Source organism: Pempheris klunzingeri, chromosome 20 (genome assembly GCF_042242105.1).
Source record: "Pempheris klunzingeri isolate RE-2024b chromosome 20, fPemKlu1.hap1, whole genome shotgun sequence".
Classification (NCBI taxonomy): domain Eukaryota; kingdom Metazoa; phylum Chordata; class Actinopteri; order Acropomatiformes; family Pempheridae; genus Pempheris; species Pempheris klunzingeri.
The window spans coordinates 6,100,855-6,123,132 of NC_092031.1; the positions used below are offsets into that span (position 1 = coordinate 6,100,855).

A 22,278-nucleotide genomic window follows, 5' to 3' on the forward strand; every position below is an offset into this window, starting at 1 on the left:
AACTGTCTGCAGTTCAAAACTAGAGTAGTGCATAGTGTAGACTTTAAAATATGGTGTTAGAAAACAATTATTGCACATTGAGAACATGTATTTACATCTTGGATTGGTTGTAAGTTCCAGAAATTGTGAACTTGATGAGCTGTGGCTATGAGACTTTTAGAAAAAACAGTTTGTAGGCGTCTGTAGACATCAGACATAAAACAGAGCAGAGCTTATGTTTGCTGTCAGCGTTGAGTCAGGTGGCTCGCTTAGTGCAGGAAGAAGTCCCTGATGCGTGTTGCCTCGATCCAGGGGATGTAGGCGGCGGTGCGGGTGAAGACGCTGGGTTTGTTTTCTACGGTGCAGCCAATAGGGCCGAAGCTCACCACGCCGTGCACCTCCCAGCGGTCCTGCCCCAGCTGGCACAGCAGCGGACCACCAGAGTCACCCTGGGAGAGGCAAAGATATGGGTTTAGGAGGTGGGCACGTTACATGGCAAAACTTCACGCTCACTTTTGTTGTCTATAAATCTCAGACCTACCTGGCAGGCAGCGGGTGGGTCCTCCTTGTCCCTGAACCCGGCACAGATCATGGAGTCTCGGACACGATCGCCCCAGAATTTCTTCTGCCGGCAGGTCTTGAAGTCAATGATGGGCAGGCGGGCTTGATTCAGGGCTTCTGCCAGAGACACATTCTCCTTCCCACCTGAAATGTGTGTAAGAAGACGAATTCAAGCAGCTTGAACTGCATTTTGACTTCTGAAATATCCTCAACTACTGGACAGATGGCTATGACATTTTATACAGACATTCATGATCCCCAGAGGATGAATCTCACTGACTATGATGATCCTCTGACTTTTCCTCTTGTGCCACCAGTGAGTTGATTTTAAGATTTATAATTCTGAGTGAAATGTCTTCAATACTGGATGGATTGAATTTTGGTCACAGACATTCACAATCCCCTCGGGATAGATTGTATTTATTTTCTCTGACTTTTCATCATCAGGTCAAATTTTCTACTCGTCAAATACTTTGGTTTATAACCAAATATCTGCTAAATTTATGATATTTTCACCAGCCTCAGCTGTACATTGTGTTTATCAGCAAATGTTCAAAAATTTGTATACCAACTAAACATCTGCATAACATTGCCAGCCAAGGCCATAATACTTTGAATATTGAAATAAACTGAAAATTAAATGGTGAACGTTAACCACCACTGAATAGAAATATTTGGCTGTGCAAACCATCTGAATTTATGTCATTTTATTTCCTGCTCTTAACATTTACTGACGTCCATTTAAAGTTTCCTCTGGAGCCTCGATGAGCAAGTTTGATCTTTTTTTCTCTTTCTTCGATTTTAGCTTCTGAAATTCTCCAATCCAGTTTGAGGAAACTTGTTTTTTGACTCGGCTGGAATTTTTTTCATTTAATTATAATTGAGTAAGTACTTAAAAGTACACAACCTGAAAAGACCTTTCAAAGAGGGTATTTGAGCCACATGAGTGCAGATGGATGCTGCAGAACTGTTGTCATGACTGAATGTTCAGTCTTGTTTGCCATTAGTTGGTCAGTGGACCAAATGGCTTCCTCCAGAGCTTTCCCCCCTCTCCTTTGTATTTTTATATTCCCTTTCTTGCACTCACCCCGGGTGTCCCCCCAGCCTGTGACCCAGCAGTAGTGTCCCGGGTTGAGGCCGGTCTGCTTGCGCGGCAGGCAGGCGTAGCGGATGAAGTTTGAGGGGACGATATCTGTGGCAGCCTTCACCAGGGCGATGTCATAGTCCAGCTCGCTGTGAGCGGGGTAGCGGAAGTTCTCGTGCCGGTAGATTCTCTTCACAGGGAAAATCCTCTCTGCCATCTCTGAACGTCTCAGTTGGTGCTTCCCCAGGACGATCCTCCAGCTCCCAGCATCCTCTGCTTTACCCCTGAGAAGCCAAAAATAGTTAAAGAAAGGCCCTAGTGGTTCTCATTGAGTTTTCTTTTTTTAACAACTTCCTTTTTGTGAGTCAGTGGATGGGTTTCTTACTTTTGGAAGCAGTGAGCTGCAGTCAGGACCCAGTTCTTGTGGATCAGAGTTCCTCCACAGACATGAATGTAATGTTTACTTCCCCTGGGTCGAACCTATGAGAGACAGCCAGACATTCTTCTCAGTGGTGTGAGATTATTTTGCTGACCAACTCAGAGATGGTCATTGTAATTTTCCTCACACCTCTCACAGAAATCTGCCCATGCTGCCCCATAAATAGCACTTATACATATTGCAGTGCCCTGAATGTTAAGAAAAGAAACTGCATGGCATTTACTGTAGAGTACACAAGCAACTTATTCTAAAAAGATTTAAGCCACCAACATATCCACAGAATACTAAAGATTAAAGCCCAACCAATGAATGAACCAAGCCACTATACTGACAGACATTAGCTCATCTCAGATATATAGGTGCTGCCGTGTAGCCCTGCTGAAAAGTAAGACACCTCACTCCCCTAAATACTGAACCACATCAATGCAAGGACAGATGTACCTGCAGAGAGACCTGCCAGGGCCAGGAGTGAGGTCTGGCCTCGTTCCCGGACACAATCCTCTCAGCCATGTTGGGCTTGAAGTGTGCCATACCACAATCCTTAGGCCAGTCTAAGAGGAGAAAAATACCACAGAAAAACACGATAAAGTCCCAATAAACAAGTGTTGTTTTAACAGGAGCCTCCACGTTTGTAGCCGAAGTGTGTGTTTCTGCGTGTATTTGCTCTCACCCAGGTGGAGGAGCTTGTGCTGTTGCTGCCGTCCAGGCGTGAGTGTGTATGCAGCTGCAGGCAGGGATGCCTTGCTCAACAGCATTGGCAGCAGCAGAGACAGAAGGAGGAGCAGAGGAGGTCCAGGTACAGCCATCTTCTTCGACAGAATCACCGGCCGGCACACATCCCACGCTATTTATACCAGGCAGCAAGCGCACGCAGATGTGCATACACAGGTACACATACAGTACACACACACACACAACAGCACACCTCCAGGGACAATGAACTGTGGCACAACAAAGGCCGAACGCTGGATTGTTCTCCTGTAGCTATGAGTTTCCACTGCCGCTGAGAAAAAGGGGAATTCGGTGAGTCCCATCAGCACTTTCACATACATATAGTATGCTCACAGTACACCAACATGCACACAGCACAAAGGCAATACAGCACTGTACACAAACAAACATCATGTCACATGACTTATAGCAGTGACATAGTGACCTGCAAATGACCTTTATCTCTGATATCCCCAAATCTCTGCTATAGCTCATCCTGTGCAAACATGACTCAGTAGGAAAGATGTCGTCACTGCCGTGTTTACCTGCCTAAAGATGTTCTCCTCGTAGGAGGAGGAGTCAAATGAAGGAGGAAAGACCAGAAATTCAATGTGAAGTTTTAGAGTTCTAGAGTTAGGACAATAAATCAGCCAGACTGTTGGCTGATAAATAAGAAATTGCAGCACAGAAAAACCAAAGATGTGTTTCATGAGAGTGCACTGATAATTTTATTTTTTAGCCGTGCTAGCAGCATGGCTCTATGGACCGCATTGTCTGTCTGTTGGTCGGTCCACTTCTTTAATCCAGAAAGAAATATCTTAGCAACTATTGGATGGCTTGGCACAAAAGTTTAGTGCCACCAAGAGGTTGACGTTTGTGGTGTCTCAACAACTTTTTCGACATTTAGGTCAAGCCTCACAAAGCCGCTAGCATAGCTGTAGACTGTTAGTAAAAACATGAGTAAAAAAAAAAATATATATATATATATATATTTTAAGGTATCTGTATCAAAATGTTATGTTTAGCCAATATATTGTTAGCACATTTTTCAAACTTACTCATCAAAATTAATACCAGTCTCAAAAGTCCAGTCAGGATCTGTCAGGCTATAGCTGTTGTCATACAAGTGACAAAAAACACATTTCATTACTATTTTTAATATTCTTTATGATCTGTGCTGGAACTTAATTACAGTTTTCAGTTGTTGACAGTTGTCAGCGGAAGCACTCACTACAGAAAAAATAGTCCCAATCAAAACTGCTGAAAGTGTATTTTCTGGCTTATTTAGAGTGACAGGCACTGATTTTGTAAATTAAATTCAGTTCCCCTGTATTGTTGCTGTCGAGGAAGAAATCTTAAAGACAGAGGCTTTAAAGCCAAAGTAGATGAAGCTAAAACTACCTGCATGGCTTGATACCAGAGGAGGTCAATGGAAAAAGATATATCCTTATGTAATGTGAGATTAGAATAAATAAATGAAAAGCAACAGAGACTCTTCTGCCTGCTGTACACACATCTGTGAAAATATGACAACAATAACTGCAGTGGAAGCCACTAGTGAGCTGAGCTTTTTTCTGTGGTGAATGAGAGAGAATGTGCCCGCTCATCTGAATGGCAGCGCCTGAATGGTCAAACCTCACCACTGTGGTTCACCAAGTTTACATACAACTCAACTTTGTGTATGTTTTCCACAGTGAATGAGTGGAGCAAGTGTGGGAAGAGAAGGAGGGAGAGTGTAGAGTCGTTTTTTATCCTTTAACATATTTCATCCAAGTCACCTCCATTATCTGTGTGAATATTTGACAAACTGACATTTGCTTCCACTACACTTCCCTCATTCGTCAGCTGTAAAGGGTCGAGATCTTGCCTGGGCTTCTATTCTTATGTTAAACATGTTTACAGTGTGTTTAGTTATGCGTCTTTTTTATCCAAAAGCATGTCGAGGAGGTGGAGGTATTGTTTGCAGGTGTTCACTTCAGCCATGACAACTTCAACCAACATGTAAGGGCAGGCTGTACACAGCCTGAAAGGCAAAATCCAGGGGAAAAAGTCAGTATAGCGCTCACTGCACCACATTAAGCGCATGATTAACGCATGATAACAAATGAACTCACATGAAAATATCAACGATCCTCTCTGATCTGCACTATGGTCTCTGGACAGTAAGAGGACAGTGCTCAGAGAAATTATAGTAAGAAAATCAACCAAATGATCAAAGTGAGAGGGAAAGAAATAGGGTTTTGAAAACTGCGTGGGGGGATTTGGTCCTTGCTAAAAAGTGGATCCTAATGAGTGCAGGAACACATTTTCTAACATTGCATCTACACCCTTTTATGAAATGAGGAAAAGAAAGTCTGGATAAACCCACATGAAAGTGTCTCTCTGATCTTCATTCAGAGTTAAGTATCAGTTCTTTAGTGCAAACTGGAGACCGGATCAGATATGGATAATCAATATGCTAATCAAAGTCGTCTCCAGTAGTCTCCAGTCGTCTTAGTCATCTGTCTCTTTGGAGCCTCCACACCACCCAGGCCTCCTCAGTGACCTGATTACACCCTTCTTGCGGCCGTGTCCACTCCCATGTGAGGGTGACTTATGGCTGGTGCCTTCCTCTCTGGTGTACACCTCATCCTCTTCTCTTGCGTTATCTGCCTCTGCTCTGCTTATTCTGCGAGCAGATTCTACTGTTTCCTCCTTTTTGCCTGCTCCTTCCTTCACCACCTCCCCCCCTCCATCTTCCCCTGGTGTCCCCTCACTCTCACCCTCCACCTTACACGTCAATGCAACTTTCATTACAGGTGGGTTAAGTTCTGGGGCCGTGGCTTTTACCACGATGGACATGAGAGGAGGCTTCGGTGCTTTCTTCTTCTTTGAGGAGCGTCTTGCTGGTTGGGGGCTGTTCTGGAGCTCCAGGTGCTTCCTTATGGCTGTGCTCAACACTTCCGGGTCCACAGATGCTCCATGAACGTCCCATGTCATCCCGTCCTCATCCCACTGCACCTGCTTCATGCTGCTCCTCCTCCCCCGCTCATCCCGGTCCTCCCCCTGAATCTTCAGACACGACCTCCTCGTCTCCAGATCATGAGAGGAGACAGAGTTCACCTCCCATGTGCAGCCATCTCCTTGTCTTTCCTCCTCCTCTCCGCTGCTGACTGGGAACATGCTGGAGGACGGGGACACCAGATTAGAGTTTGAGCCCATTGAGGACTTCAAGTTCAGTCTTGATCCAGGTGGTGAGCCCAAGATGGAGTGGGAGTCCATGTTGGAGGCAGATATGTTCATCCTGAGGCCCCACCAGGAGCTGGAAGGAGAGATCGTCTGCACCGCTGCGTCTACCAGCTCCAGCTGTGAAGTCATTGTACCCTCCTCCCTGGGCACCCCAAACCTTGGAGCCTTTGTGAAGCCCTCTCTAGAGGTCAAGTTGCACCTGCAGCAGCCACCCAATTGCGAGTCGCTGAAGGAAGGAACCAGGGGTGACCTCCAACTTCGGCCTTGCCCCAGCTGGTGTGGTAGCTCAAGATGATAAACTGAGGCTCCTCTCCCTGATTCCTGTTCCTGTGCTGAAAAATTAGGCATCGGGTCACAAAAAACTGGGCTCCTCAGCCCTCCACCCTCTGATGACCGTATGCCTCCAGGACTGTGCAGCTCCTCAATCATGTCATCAGCAAGGCATTCAGGATCTGATGACATACACGCTTCTGCTAAGCTAGCAGACGATGGGATCGGAGAAGGGAATGTAAAGGAAGGCAAGTTTTTCTCCAGGATTATCTCACGCTTACCCTGCAGGGGTGACGGCAATGGAGAAGTCATGGGTGAGGACACAAGGAAGTCTCTCTGCTGATGACGTTGACTCAACATTAGCATTGAAGAAGTTAAAAGGTCCTCAGGTGGTAGAGTTGGTGTCTGCAGGGGGGAGATGAAGGGAGAGGGTGTGGTTGGTGAAGATGTTAGTTTGGACATGGGAGAGTCCGGCACAGCAGAAAAAGGGGGTTCCTGGGTTAAACTCGAGGGGCGTGAGATCCCATCTTTCCATACAACTGTATCTGGAGTGCTGCTGCGGCTGTGGGTGCTGCCGCTACACCCACTCCAGCGCTGCACGTTGGCAACCCAGCACTCGCCGAGGGCAGGAGGGTTCTGCATGTCCAAGTTTTGGGCTGTGAGTGACAACTGGTGGCTGTTGGGCATGTTGATGCGCTGCCTCGTGTGAGGGTGCAGCTGCTGGAGAGCCGATGAGTTCGGCTCAGCATCTGTGTTGGTGCTGAAGCTGCGTCTCAGGTCGATTTTGGTCCAAGCCGGGTCACGCTTGTGTGGCGGCGCCATGACCACATCCATGGAGCTCTTAGAGAGGGAGAAAATGGGGGTGCAATCATCTTCATCCTCCAGTCCCACCATCCCAGCTTGACTGGAGAAAGAGGCCGACTGATTGCCTGAATACCTGACCGGCTGGTAGCTCTCAGACGCAGGGCGACTAGGCCTCGCCATGACATCAGCGCCAAACTGTGAAGAAAGACACGTCTTTGAGTGCTTGCTTGCTCTTTATCCTTAAACCTGCAATAACTGGTTTTTTAGTCACTTGGAGGCAGCAGAAACAAGGTGTGAACACAATATTGACTTATTATCACCTTTTAAGCTGCTATGCCAAATTTGCTAAATTACACACCCAGCAACATTATAAATCATTTGGAGTCTTTTTTTCTTGCCACATGGTGAATGTAAGTCCAATATTCTCTCCTTTTAACTCTGCTTTGGCCTCTTTGGGAAATGCCTGGCTCGCTCTTCAGCTGCTAAATACTACACACAGGTTCGCCAGCTAGTCTCTTGCTTTGTTTTCCTTTCCAGGGCAGATAGAGGACAAAATGTTTTAAAAGCTATATTCCTGAAAACAGCTACCTGCGGTGGCTGAAAAAAACCCAAAGAAAATCCTGAATACTCCAGAAAGTCCCAGCCAAGAAATAGTCCCTCATAGTTTTATTACTCTTCAGTTTGTGAACAGATTAAACAAACATATAACGTATAACATGTTGATATGTGAGCTTTAAAGAGGGTTAGGTGGATTTTGTTACCTTTGCACAGAGCCAGACTAGCTGTTTCCCCCTCTTTTTAGTCTTTATGGTAAAATGAGCTAACTGGCTGGTGGCTCAAGCTACAGATACAAGTACAGACTGGTATCAGTCTTCAAAAAAATGATTTGTTTAATTTGTTTTCTGTCTTTCTGACTCTAAAACAAGCCCTCAACCCAGTCAGTGCACGCACACACACGCCCACACACCCATAGGCACTCCCAGATTAGCCTAATGGGATTACACAATCCAGATTATTTGATTATTGAGACAAAATTTAGATTGATTGAGACAGTTTAAGAGAGCATTTGGCCTTCGACTGATAGAAGAAGAAGAAAAGGAAGCAAACTCTTTTCCCTAGAAAAGGAGAAACGGTGAGAATGGACGGTAGAGGTTATAAGAAATCAAAATGAACTTTTATTTCTAAACTTCCATCAGAGCCAGTGCACATTTTGTGCCTGATTTTATTCTTGTGAGTTAATTCTTTTAAAAAGGGGATTACACCAGTTCTTCATTCCCTCACTTAGAAAAAAAAAATGAATCAATGCTGCTCTGCCTGATCGTGGTAGTACAAACACACAAAGATATTTTTATGATAAAACTAAGTGCCAAACTGTCAAATCTGGATTTATTAGTGTCTGACCACAGTTGGCCTCCAGATATTCAGAGTACCTTTTAACTGGGTGTCTATTCTTCTCTACTGGAAGAATAAACATCCAGTTAGGCCACATACATGACTGCCTGTGTGAACAAAAATACATTATGATGTAAGATAAAAAGACAAAAGAGAAAAATAACCTCTTACCTTAAAGTTCACACCTTGTGTCCTGTTTTGCCCTCCGTCCCACCACAGAACAGGTGGTGCTAAATGTCCCTCCCTCCTCCCCTCATTCCTTCTACTCTTCCTCCCTCACTTCTTCAGAAAGTCTTTTTCAGCTGCTGTCACTGCCTCAAACACACCCTCAGTTTTTCTCTGCTGTGATTTTTCCTCGGCTTGATCTTCCCCTCTGTCTCTTCTCTCATTTGTCATCAAAGTGAATATGAGGATTTCTCATTGTGTGTGTTGTCTGATGTTTGCGTGTGTGTGTGTGTGTGTTAGAGGGAGAGAGAGAGAGCCATTACTCTACCTTTAGCTCTGAGGATTAGCTCAGTCATCTCATTAGCTCGCGTCCAATCTCTGAACAAAGTGTGTATGCATGTGTGTGTGAGTGAAACGACGGTGGGCAGATGAGCGGCTAATTAGCATTTTGATTTGAGAGTTAAGATCACATCAGCTGCCAGGGCAGCCACATTACATGTATATTATTTAGTTATCTACATGCACATTGTTTGTGAGGGCGATTAGATGCATAAGATAATTAGTTTATTAGAGTCCATTAGATTGGTGGGAATGTCATTAGTTTTGCATGTATTTGGTCATATTGACATTTTGAGCTGATGAGGCTGGATCCAAAGTCTTGAGATCACCAAAATTATTACACTCTACCCAGTGGAAGACATCAATCCTTCAAATAGTCAGATATTACAGATATTTCAGATTAGAGCAAAGTAGTGGGGTTTACATTGCCACTGTTAGAGCCGTGCCTGCTAGCTTGGCTTTAAATGAAATAAAGTGAAAAGACAAGACCTTACAGTACTTTATCAGTATTTTTCCTCACATATGAATCATGTATTTACTGACTTTATGCATTAGAGTCTCAGATTATTCATGCATTCATGCTACTGGTGATACTGCACCTATAAATGCAGCTTGATTTGAAAACATTTTGCCTGTCATTATGATTTGTTTATGTTTATGTAACTGCAGACTTGATGGCTTAAACAGCTGTCAGTCCTGTGGTCACCATCCCCCATCCCTCTCCCTGTGTGGCCCGTGTACGTATACAGCTGCCTCAAAGTTTGTAACAACAGACCACACAGCAGACGACATGACGCCCAAAGGCCAGACACCAGTACATGTGCCCCCAAGTTTGCTTTGTGTAAATTTGTTTTTTTTGGTAAATTGATTTAAACAGTATTAATTAAAATAATAAACTTGGGACACCGTTAGAAGACAGGGCCACACCAGGACCTGCTTTAGCTTGATTTGAAGGGGTTACAGTATATTCTGCACATATATGAGGTGTCATATGCGAGATGATGACTCACAAGTACACATTTTATTTGACTTTATTTTATTTTGAAAACAGCCAAATTACAAAACTCCAGCAAGTTATAAGAGTCTGCTACCTGATTTTTATATCTTAAAGGAGTATTCCAGTGATTTTTGTATTGCAGTTTCATAAAGTTGACGCACTCAGTAGAGACTCTGCCCTGAAGGTCAAAATACAACAATCCAAAACACACGACATATGACTTTGTTAATGGGCTAAAACATCCTAAATCAGTGGTATGGTCCTTTAAAGGGAATGAGCGTAGTCGCCAACCAAAAAGCCAGATAACAGCATGAAATGGTGAGAATCAGCCATCTGTGTCGCACTCTCAGTACACACTTCACACACCACTGCTTCAGACAGCCAGTGTGAGTGAGAGTCGATAGCAGGAAAAGACGAGGAGAGTTCCCTTCTGTTAAATGGCAGGTAGGCAGGTAGATTAGACCCAATGTCTGCAATCTATGTTTGTTCTTATGTTCCTTGTTAACGCGTTTGTTTGTTCAGACCAGGTGTTGCTGCTGGCTGTAGGTCTGTCTGTGGGGCTCGTGTTGCTGCTGCTGCTGGGTCTGATGGTGTGCTGTCTGAGGAGGAAGACGAAGGGTCAGAGTCAATACGAGGAGCTGCTCTCTACTGTGCCTGCAGTACCAGCGTGCTCTGCTCCGGTGATCCTGGTGTCTCAGGCATCCTGGGCCACGTTAGTACCATGAACAAGACAACAGCAAATCGAACAAGACATGCGCATAGTCCTACATAGTGCTTTTCTCTCACTGTTATTGAGTGTTTTCTCACTTTATATGAGAAAAATGCTGAATTTATTTAAGGCACACAAATATAAAACTAGCATCTGATTTTAAACAAAAACAGCACTAAAGCAATAAAAAAAAGTAAAAATCCATCTAATAAAAGTGCAAATTTGTCACTAAAGAACAGCATCGTTTACTTTTATGGGGTTTATGGGATGTGAAGTCTTGATTTTACTTAAGTTATCACAATTAAGTTTAAATCACTTTGTTGTTGATGTTTTTTTTCTCTCTGTGTGTGAAAGGCCGAATGAGATCCCTTTCACATTGCCTCCTCGCTTCATGACACAAAACCAAGGTGACATGAAAAACAAGGAGGAGGAGGAAATGAAGACGGAGGCCCGGAGGGACATACTGGCCCATCGTGGGTCACTGTCAGTAAGCAGTAGGTCAATATTATCTTTATTCAACAGCACGTCTACATGGTTATTGTCCTTGTCTTTTTAAAGTGAAATTCAGCCATGTGGAACCTAAATTAAAGTACAATACTAAACCTATGGAGAAAAGTGAACTGCTTATTACTGTGGAGTTGTTACATTTCATTCTCGCTGTGACCTTGACCATATACCACCCAATACAGAAAAAACTCTGAAGCACAGACTTTTACGTGCTGGTGGCGCTAAAGGAAAAGTCAGAGGATCACCATCATCAGTAGGATTAATCCTCTGGTGACCATGAATGTCTGTAAAAAATGTCATGGCAACACATCCAATAGACGTGGAGATACTTCAATCTGAGCCAAACTTCCCCACACACACACACACCTACACCCTGTCTCCATCAGGATGGTACCCGGTGGGGACGGTGCTGGCTGGTCTCTACTCCGGTCCTCCTCTGAACGAGGTGGTGGCCCCTCCACCCGGCATGGCCACCCGTCTCTGCTTCTCTGTGGAGTATCGACACAGCAGCGAGCAGCTCATGGTCTCCTTGCTCCGCCTCGGCAACCTCCCTCCCCGTTTCCACGGCAACGTCACGCTGGTGGAGCTCAGGCTTCTCCCTGATGACAGGAGGCCCCGCCAGGCCAAGGCCCGGGGCACGGGGCCCGACCCGGAGTTCAACGACTGCTTGGTTTTCCAGGTGAAGACACGAAAGTTTCCAGAAGTTTTGAATGTGCTGAGCTGATGCAACCTTAGAGACAAAAGTACAAACAACAGATGACGTGTGGATGCTTGATGTGCAGTACTGGAAGAAGTATTCAGATGTTTTATAATACCACACAGTAAAAATACTCAAGTCCTGCACTGGAAATGTTACTTAGATAGAACTACGTAGGCATAATACAACAAAACATATTTTATAATCTATAATCTAAAAATAGTAGAGTAAAAAAGTAAAATATTTCCCTCTGAACTGCAGTGGAGTAAACGTATAAAGTGGCATGAACAGAAAAGGCTCATGTAAAGTACCTCAAATTTGTACTTAATAAATGTACTTAGTTACATTCGACCACTGGTGATTTGCATCTGCTCTCACACACTTCCTGTGTGTTTCCTCCTCAGGTGTCGGGAGTGTGTGTGCCTCAGAGCACCCTGAGCGTGTGTGTGCTGAGTGTAGAGCAAGGCCGCAAACGCCACGCGGTGGGCAGGGTGCTCTTCCCTCTGGAGGGGGAGCTCGGTCAGGCCGGCAGGGTGCTCTGGAGGGACCTGGAGACGGAGGACGACACCCAGGTACACACAGAAAAACACACACACACACACAGGTCTGTATGTGTCACAAACGCTCACTGTCATTGTGCCGTGTGTGTCAGTGTTCAGAGCTGGGTGATGTGCAGATTTCTCTCAGCTACAGTCCGGCTCTGCAGCGCCTCTCTGTGGTGGTTCTGAGGGCTCGAGGCCTGCAGCTGCTCACAGGCGCAGGTACGTCAGGTCTGATCAGTCACTGGGGGAACCTTACAGGTACCGGTTATACAGCATCTGTGTGTTTCCCAGGTGTGTGTGTCCAGGTCAGCTTACAGATACACACTCAGCTGGTGAAGATCAAACGCAGCTGCGTGGTGGAAGTGGACAACAACCCCTATTTCAACCACAGGATGACCTTTAAACTCCGCTCGCAGCACCTGGACGAGGCCTGTCTGAGGTTTGAGCTGCAGCAGCCAAACGACGCCCGCTCAGGTGAGAGGGGCAACCTGATGTGCACGTTGTCTTATTTCAGTTTTAATTCCAGTGTAAAATTAACAAACCCCACTTTTATTTTGACTTCTTTGATGGCTCTGACTTTTCTTTCTTCTTCTGTCCTTCTTTCTTTAATTATACTACGTAACTTTTTCTCTGTAATCACCTGACATCTGATAACTAATCATGGAGTCATGGAGCTCCTTCAAAGACATGTTAGGTCAGATCCTAATAAGAGGCAGGTGCACTGAAAAGGTCAAATCCTACAGTATATTTGTTAAAATTACACTGGTAGCATTAGATGTAAAACATTTCCATCAAAATAAAATATCAATATTTTCTTCTTTTAGACTCTTTTGTACTGTATCTTTAAATGTCTGTTGTTAGCCTCATAAATTCATTTTGGAAATCTATATAGACATAATTTTAGAAAGTATTGCACAAAGTACACATTTGTGGTGGTTTTAAAATCTGTTTTTAGCCACAATATTTTCAGCTTTTTGGCTCTACTAAGAGTGAGGGCAGAGTGACACAGTGCTTTATGTGCTAGTTTGGTTTCCTCCATGTTTTATCTGTTGTCCTCTTTATGTGATATCAAGGGGCTGACTGACATGATTTTTTTTGTCTTTAGTGGGTTGATTTTGGACTTATATTCATAATATAAGCCTCAGATGTATATGATAATTCTAAAATCACTTGTAATCTCATAAATAGATGGTGGCAAAGCCAAAGTAACAGTGGTTGTGATGTTGTAATGATTTTACAAATTATCATAGGTCAGCTGTATGTTCACCTCGGCTCTGCTCCGTCTTTATTTTGCTCCCAGAGCCTCCGGCCCTGCTGGGAGTGCTGGTGTTGGGTCCCTTCATGTACGCCAGAGGCCTGCAGCTGCAGCACTGGATGGACATGGTCAACACGCCACAGGAGCCGGTCAAACTGTGGCACAGCCTGGGCAGGCCCACCTGACACCCAAATCACACTCCAATTATATATATATATATATATATATATATATATATATATATATATATATATATATATATATATATATATATATATATATATATATGAAGATTTGACATTAAAGAAAGTACTAAAAGTGAAGTATTTTGCATCTTAAAATTAGAAGACAATTTAGATTTTACACCACTGAAACAATTTCACAGGATCATGCTAAATAGGAATAAAAGGTTTACTGGGAATGTAGGTGGAGTAAAGTGTAAAGGGGGATTATCTAGGATATATTTATGCAAATGGTAAAAAGCCAGACAGGAGAAAAATACATCTACAATTTCACAAGGCAGGTCGAATGTATTTATATAGCACCATTCAGACACAAGGCAATTCAAAGTGCTTCACAGGGACATAAAACACAATAAAAACAAGACACAGAAACATCAGATTGCATGTAAAAGATAAAAATAAATAGCTAATGCTTAAGTTTACGACCAAAGCTTACGACCAAATAAGCATATGGTCGTAAGTTGAACAATAATTTTTTGAAGAATATTTTTATTTTGCTTTATTTTTTAAGATATATGTGTCTATATCTACACCTAAAGCTGAATTTCATTAAAGAAGTTTGCCTGATATCCACCAGCTCCTCAGTACTTCCTGATGTTGTCCAGCAGGTGGCGACTTCCTCCTTCCTCCTTCATGTCGCTGTGCGCAGGCGCAGTTTGAAGCACCGCGAGTGAACCAGGAAGTGAACGAGGAGTGGACACCATGGGCGTAAACGTGAAGCTGTATTAAAGTTATCATCTGTCAAAGTGGTGGTTTAATTGCGGGTTTGGCACCATGAAGATAAATGAGAACACTTTGCTGGAGGGACACAAAGTCGTTTTGGTTCCGTACAATGCAGAGCACGTGCCCAGGTAAAACTAACAGGTGCTGTTAAACACGTGAGGGCATCACTGCTGGTATCTTTAATAATTCATTTAGCCTCATTCTGCCTCTTTTATTCTCCTTTTTAGTGTGTGTTTATAGCAAACATGGATCATAACTCAGTACCACAGTGTAGAAATACACTATAAATAAATTTTACAGCAGACTGGCCCAAATTCAAAATTATTGGATCATAATTGTTGATGCATGAATGTGTGCATCACTTTAATGCTGAAGCTGGTATCAGTGGGGTTCATTTTAACTACTTTATATGTTTTAACTATGAAATCACCCTTTTTAAAAAATAAATACTATCACAAAGTGTCTTTTTTAGGCTGCTTATACAAGATACAGGAGCTATTTGCTATGTTACAATAAAGGGTTGCACAAAAAGGTTTTGTTTAAAGTCCCCATTTCTGCTACTAGAAAACAATATGTATATTTGATGGTGGAGAGCAGAGGATGATTTTCACTATCAGTCTAACAGCCTGAGGAAAGAAGCTGTTCTGTAGTCTGGCCGTGAGTCGGGACACTTTCCACATGGCAGCAGGTTGAGCAAGTCTGGGCTTGGGATGGATTTTATATTCCTCACTTATATCACTGACGCTCAGTAGATGGTACCAATGATGTCCTGGGTTGTTTTAATCACCCGTTGCAGAAGTTTCTTGTCCTGTGCCGAACACTTGCCATAACAAGTCCTAACAATTTGTGATATTTCCAGTCCGGATGCTTTCTATTGTTCCTCTAGAGGAGTTAAAAGAATTTAGCATTGGATATTTAATCCGTGCCAGTTTGTCATGGTGTCATAATCATCTGAAAAAATCTTTTCCTTTGTGTTTCTCTCTAATGGTCAAATCAGACCCTTGGTCCTTTCCCTGTCTTTTATCCACCTGTTTCAGGTATCATGAGTGGATGAAGTCTCCTGAGCTGCAGCAGCTGACCGCCTCAGAGCCGCTGACCCTGGAACAGGAGTACGACATGCAGAGGAGCTGGAGGGAAGATGATGACAGTAAGGGGTCATCTACCTGCAGTGTCCACACAGGAAACAACATGTCAGCCTTTACAAAGGCTCATTGCTCATTCAGTAGTTTCTCAATTCAGTAATCCATTTTCCAGAGTGCACGTTCATCATCTTGGACAAGCAGCGGTGGGCGGACACCAGTGTAGAGGAGGAGCAGTGCATGGTGGGAGATGTGAACATCTTCCTGACGGACCCCACAGACCCATCTTTGGCTGAGCTGGAGATCATGATAGCAGGTGACAACCAACACGTTAATATCTTATTCAAAAATTCTCTTATTTTGGCATTATTTTCCTGCAGTTGTTGCTTTTTTCATTCCATAATACTTAAGTAGTTTCTTGTTTTTAATAGAGCCCAGTCACAGAGGCAAGGGCATCGGGAAAGAGGTGACACGCATGATGATGTGCTACGGTGAGCAGATTAAGTTAAAGGCACTGCCTAAAACTGGAACATTTCTGGCATTGGGGTGTTCTTGAATAGTAAGTAGGTCTTGTGTTCTGCTTGTTGTCTGCCTTAACTGTAAACCGTGAAAAGAGCAAATTTGTGCAAAAATGAACATTCATTACTATTTACACTGCCATTTCTGCATCACCTTGTCTTACCTTTAATAGATAAACTAGCTATTTTGAAGAGATACACGTTTAATAAGTCATAACTTTCTTTTATGCACACAGTATATAAAACATAAAGACTATAAAAGAGACCAAATAAATGCAGAGCTAACAGGCTACCATTATTTTTATTTTCTGTCATCAGCAAAACAAAGCACATTTTAAAGACTTGAGACAGTGAGACAAATTAAGTGCATTCAGTTTGCAGAGTGTCAGCTGCAGAAATCTGGAAGTTTAACATTAATAGAAATACCAACAAGTTTGAATGCTGAATCACACAGTGGCAGAGAGCTGCTGCTGCTGCAACACCCAGTAGTTCATAAAACCGTACGCATGTTTCACATAACTCTGGTTATAGTTTGTGAATAGTAGTTTGTGAATGGCTGTGATCAGTGTGTTTATCTTCCAACAGGAGTCACCAAACTCGGGGTCAAAAAGTTTCAAGCGAAAATTGGGTTGGACAACCAGGTCAGCATCGCCATGTTCAAGAACATCCACTTCCAGGAGGTAAACAGGTCACGTAACCTCGTTGTGTGAGATGCCTGGCAGGCCCCAAAATATGAGAGGTTCCTAAGTGAATCCAAGCATCATCCTCGCGTCTGTTGCAGGTGTCGGTGTGTCAGGTGTTCAAAGAGGTGACCCTGCAGATGACGGTGGACGAGGCCGTTCGGAGGAGCCTGCTGGACGACACGGCCAACATGGAGGAGAGAGACTACAGACAGGCCTGCAGCAACAGACAGGAACAGGTTTCACAGTGAAGTGTTGTGCTGAACTGCATTCACACTTCCTTAAAGACTGCCAGCTGTGGAGGGGATCGTTCTGCACACAGATGACAGACAGCTGAGACATCAAGCTGAAAACTGGTGTGTGGTTCAGACTTCACACACGAGCAGCACAGTCCCCCTATTCACCTTTATGTACTTGTTCATTGTATCCCTGCACAGATGGGAAGTCACTGAGTGCATTTACGCAATTACAGATTTAAGCTCTTTATGCAAGTATTTTAATTTGGGGATATATTCTACATTTCCACCACTACACTACATTGCAGGAATAAATATAGTACTTTTCACCTTAATATATTAATCTGATAGCTGGAGTTACTAGCTGTGCTGTGTGGCCAAAAGTCTGTGGACACCTGAACATTACGCTTGTATGTGAACGTGCTAAACATGTCACTCAGATTTTACTGTCAACATGAGATGAATGAACTCACTTCAGATAACAAGCCCTTTAAAGGAATAGTTTGATATTATGGGAAATGCAGTTATTTTAAATGAAGCTATAGTCAGCAGGCAATTTGCTTAGCTTAGTTGAGCCAGGCTTCTGTTTTCAGTCTACGCTAAGCTAAACAGCTGCTAGCTGTAGCTTCAAGTTTAATGTGGAGATACTAGAGTGGTTTCAATCTGCTTTCTTCCATTTCCTCTTTCACACTACCACATTAAAAGTCCACATGATTCCATAAAATTGTTTTTTTTCTCCTCTGACAGTTTTAAAGTTGAACAAAAGCCTTTTTTTCCCATATATATCTAGTGGTTTCTATTGGAAGTGGTTAATTCTATTTGGCTTTAATCACGATTAAATAATTTTGTGCACAGTGTAGAAATTGACACCAAATAGGAAACAAAAGAGGCATTTCCATTTTCTGGTGCACAGATGATGAAGACTGAGGCCTAATCAGAGTGATTACACACATCTTGTACATTACAAGTAACATATTTGTCTCATGTTCCTCCTAATTGCCACATTAGTCTGCTGCGTTTCTCATAATTTTGTCGTTCAAAACCGGAAAGCTGGTGGTCAACTGTGGGAGCCTTATTTAATGTCTTTCTTATTGTTGTCAGCATTAGAGGGGACAAAACACAAGACCACAAAACCTCCTCTCTATGTTTTTTTTTTAACATAAATCAAAGATGAGGCAGTGAAGGACAGTGTTGTTTTTATTGATCGAAATACAACATTGTTTATTAAGTATGAGGTCTCAAGGACACTGAATGTTGCATCAGTGCATTAAAGCTGTGGTGGGTAGTTCTCCAAAAAGGCAAGAGATGAGCCACAATTTGTAAAACACAGCTCTCATGCTGCAGCTCTCTCCTCTCTGTCCAAAGCTCCTCCTACCAGATGAGCTACAGACACATGCAGCACTTTCTATTCACGGGAAATCCTGAGCATGACTGTGATCCCGATCCTGTCGCAGCAGCAGTTCTGTGAGAGGTACCATCCTGTTTTCTTTGCAAACATGTGGACCACTGAGATGATGTGCTGTGATTTGCAACTTAGTTAGCTACATAAACATGAACTGGAATTAGCCAGGTCACCGCAACACATTTAGATATTGCAGGAAATTAAGTTAGCAGCTTCATCGCAAAGTTCTCCCCGTCTCTGAAGCGCTTTGCTAATATCAATTTATTGCGTTGATCAGCCTCTCTTTTAGACTGTTTGATAAGTCCGTCTTTCTTCTTTTGACAGCTTTGCAGTTGTTGGAATAGCAACTTTTTGTAATTTTTCTGCATTTCTTGCTTCAGTTTTTCACCGACATTTAAAGGGACGTGCATACGTATCTGCGTAGACCAGCCAATAGGAACGCTGTCTGAGGATCTGTGATTGGCCAACGTCTCAGCGACGGAGCCTAGAGGAGGTGCAGAGGTCTAGTTCTCTTTCAGACCACTTAAATCATATTATGCTGAAAGCATATAATGGACTTTTGCCCAATGACACCAAACACAAAATGCGGCTTTAATAGTGCAGTGATTTGCACAGTATTTATGATTTTCAGTCATGCTTACGATGTGGCTCCACTGGATGGATTGAATCGATCGTGAGATTTCATACAGACGTCCACAGCGTCCAGGCGATGAGCCCCAGTGACTTTAGTGATCTCCTCCAGCATCACCGTGTGGTCGACATTTAAAGATAGATAGAAATACTTTATTGCCACGAAATTTAGTACAAACATTCATGCTCCCCAAAAGGTTGAATTGTAATAACTTCAGTGGTCTAGTGACTTTCCATCTGGTGCCATCAGCTGGTCACAAATTAATTTGTCCAGTACTTCAACTGGTGCTTTTCATCACTTCAGGGAAGCATGAATCAGCTTTCACAACATCCATCCATTATCTTCCACTTATCTGAGGTCGGGTCACGGTGGCAACAGGTCAAGCAGGGCACTCCAGACGCCCTTCTCCTGAGCAACGTTTTCCAGCTCCCCCTGGGGGATCCCAAGGCGTTCCCAGGCCAGCCGAGAGATGTAATCCCTCCAGCAGGTTCTGGGTCTGCCCCGGGGTCTCCTCCCGGAGGGACATGCCCGGAAAACCTCTGGGGGAGGCCCCCAGGAGGCATCCTGAGCAGATGCCCAAACTACCTCAACTGGCTCCTTTCGATGTGAAGAAGCAGCTGCTCTACTCCGAGCCCCTCTCGGATGTCCGAGCTCTTCACCCTATCTCTAAGGCTGAGCCCAGACACCCTACGGAGGAAACTCATTTCAGCCGCTTGTATCCGCGATCTCATTCTTTCGGTCAGTACCCAGAGCTCATGACCGTAGGAGAGTGTCGGAACGTAGATCGACTGGTAAATCAGCTCCCTCTTCACCACAACAATTTCCTGCTAATTTGTTTATGACTTTCTTTGTTGCGGTTACCCAGATTTCACTGAGCCAGCAAGGAGGCTTTAATATTTCTCTGTAGTTGTTTGTCATCACTTTAACATCCCTCTGTTTCAGTTTCCCAGCTTCAGTGGAATTATACATATGTATCAGAGGACGGTTTCATCAGGCTAATGGTGACTGTGGTCGCTGGCTTTCACAGACTGCTCTCTGAGTCAAATTAGTGGTCATATGAGCTCATTCACATCAGTGTTTGAGGTATTGACCACGGAAGTCAAACATGAAGTTATAGTGATAATCAGGAAATGGATATTATCCATCGAGCTAAGCTAACCAGTGGCCGGCATTAGCTTCATATTGGGTATACAGACATAAGAGCGGTATTAATCTTTTCATGTAACGTATAGTAAGAATGCCATTAAATGTTTGTGAAATATTTAACTTGTCCTGTAAGTGTGTCGAGCCTCTTATCTGTGTAGAAATGTTCTGCATGTAATAGCTCCTCCTCATTAGGTCGTCAAACTTCAATTTGTTTGGGAACCGACCAAACTGTGTCTCCGTCAAATATTGAAAATTGTCAAGTACCAAAAGTTAACATTGAATAATTGATCATATTCTCAGTTTTATTTCCCTTTTCTTTCATCAAATATTTCCTGATTTAAGTAATATTTTGGCTACATTGTGTTGTTCGACAAAGTCCTTCTTCTGTTTGAAGAAAAAAATGATTTAATAATGAAACACATAGTATTAAATTAAATAAAATGTGCAAAACTTTAGTATTCATTTTAATCACTGCCAGTTCATCCATTTTGGTTTCCAAGTCTTGACTCTCATCAAGACAATTTTTCAGTAGGTAAATTGTGTTCACCAGAATTGTTCCTCTGTTACAAAGACACGATGCTCATTATTTCGTGCAGTGCATAGCCATTTATTAACGCTGACGAGGTTTGAGCACGGACAAAGCTGTACAGGAAACACAGCACCAAAGGCAGCTTTTTGCATGAAAATGCCCAACAAATAAAATTCGGTTGCATCTCAAAAGTCACCAGTTAAATCGATAGAACAGTAAAATAATCTGCCAGGATTTCAAGACAAAAGGAATCAGATTTTAGACCAGTGGTTCAGTATTATTCACCAGGTGATTTAGAGAGTCGGAGCTACAGTGAAGTTAAATATTGTACCCACCACACTCCATATAAAAAGGACCATACCACTGTTTTTACAAGCGATATCCCACGTACTGCTTATACTACTGCGAACCTCTTGGCAAATTTTTCTGGTGTGTTTTTGTATTTTTTTCTACCTTCCATGCAGCCACTGGTTTCCATTTTGTCTGTGCAGTATTAAAAATAAATTTGCAGTGTTAATAAATATTTCAGATGTATAATCCATCCATCACAGTGAACAGCAAGATATTTGTGTTAAAAATCTATTATTTTATGCCATTTTGTTTAATAATTGCATCATTCCATTATAGTAATTTCACTTATTGATGCAAACTGCAGATGGATTTTATCAAGTTTCGTGAGTCTGCCCTGAAATGAATAGAAACCAATTAGTGTAGGTAGGTAGGTAATATGTAATATGGATGTCTGATATAGAAAAGATTATTAGCAAAAGGGCTGCTGCATGCAAAATTGTTAGCAAAATTGTTATGGTCCTTTTACGCAGTTTGTGCACCGGGAAGAGAGTACATTAGAGCCTGACTGATACCAGATTATTAAAGCCAATACAGATATCAATGTGTGAGAGTTTAAATAAAATATGATTATTTATCGGCCAATATTCTTTTTTTTGTTGTTTTTAACATTGCTACACCTGAAATGATTAGTGAATTGATTCCAACAGAAAAGTAATAAGTCATTACAGTGATGTACTGTTTCTAAATTGCCTCAAACATATCTTTGGCTTTTCTTTACTGCAATTTCCTTTTATTTAGTGGCAGATATATGCGCCCGATACTGTTATTTATAGCGGTGATAAGATAAAAATCCACTCATGTATCAGTTGGGCTCTGCTTTGCATGCCAGAGGGTGTTTTAGCTGTGAGATTTAGCTGGTTCGACTGATGTAAGACTATAAAGATAGAGGAGGTCACAGACGAGTGAGCTCTACATTCACACAGCCTTCACTGCACATGCTCAGACTGGCACATCTAACGCTGGCCGATGCATGACTCTGACAGGCAGTTAACGTGTGACTCGACACTCCAGTGCAGCACAGACAGGGCCACCTGACATTTCACTGAACATCTCTCAAACACA

At 42.9% G+C, this 22,278-nt stretch overlaps 3 protein-coding genes across 3 annotated transcripts; 2 read left to right on the forward strand and 1 right to left on the reverse strand.

Moving 5' to 3' along the window:
• Nucleotides 1-248: 248 nt before the first annotated feature.
• LOC139220354 (elastase-1) lies at nucleotides 249-2,869 on the reverse strand. The gene is made up of 6 exons (XM_070852434.1): nucleotides 2,734-2,869; nucleotides 2,505-2,614; nucleotides 2,010-2,104; nucleotides 1,628-1,908; nucleotides 521-684; nucleotides 249-428 (listed from the first exon to the last, which is right to left on the reverse strand). The coding sequence occupies exons 1-6, from the start codon at nucleotides 2,867-2,869 to the stop codon at nucleotides 249-251; spliced, it is 966 nt and encodes a 321-aa protein (XP_070708535.1).
• Nucleotides 2,870-10,541: 7,672 nt separating this feature from the next.
• syt15 (synaptotagmin XV) lies at nucleotides 10,542-13,877 on the forward strand. The gene is made up of 7 exons (XM_070852375.1): nucleotides 10,542-10,681; nucleotides 11,033-11,172; nucleotides 11,572-11,864; nucleotides 12,287-12,454; nucleotides 12,535-12,643; nucleotides 12,716-12,898; nucleotides 13,725-13,877. Exons 1-7 carry the CDS (start codon nucleotides 10,557-10,559, stop codon nucleotides 13,862-13,864), a joined length of 1,158 nt encoding a protein of 385 aa, XP_070708476.1. The 5' UTR covers nucleotides 10,542-10,556; the 3' UTR covers nucleotides 13,865-13,877.
• Nucleotides 13,878-14,607: 730 nt separating this feature from the next.
• On the forward strand, nucleotides 14,608-17,962 carry nat9 (N-acetyltransferase 9). Its single transcript, XM_070852017.1, has 6 exons — nucleotides 14,608-14,772; nucleotides 15,682-15,791; nucleotides 15,899-16,039; nucleotides 16,155-16,214; nucleotides 16,827-16,921; nucleotides 17,023-17,962. The coding sequence occupies exons 1-6, from the start codon at nucleotides 14,696-14,698 to the stop codon at nucleotides 17,170-17,172; spliced, it is 633 nt and encodes a 210-aa protein (XP_070708118.1). The 5' UTR covers nucleotides 14,608-14,695; the 3' UTR covers nucleotides 17,173-17,962.
• Nucleotides 17,963-22,278: the final 4,316 nt, after the last annotated feature.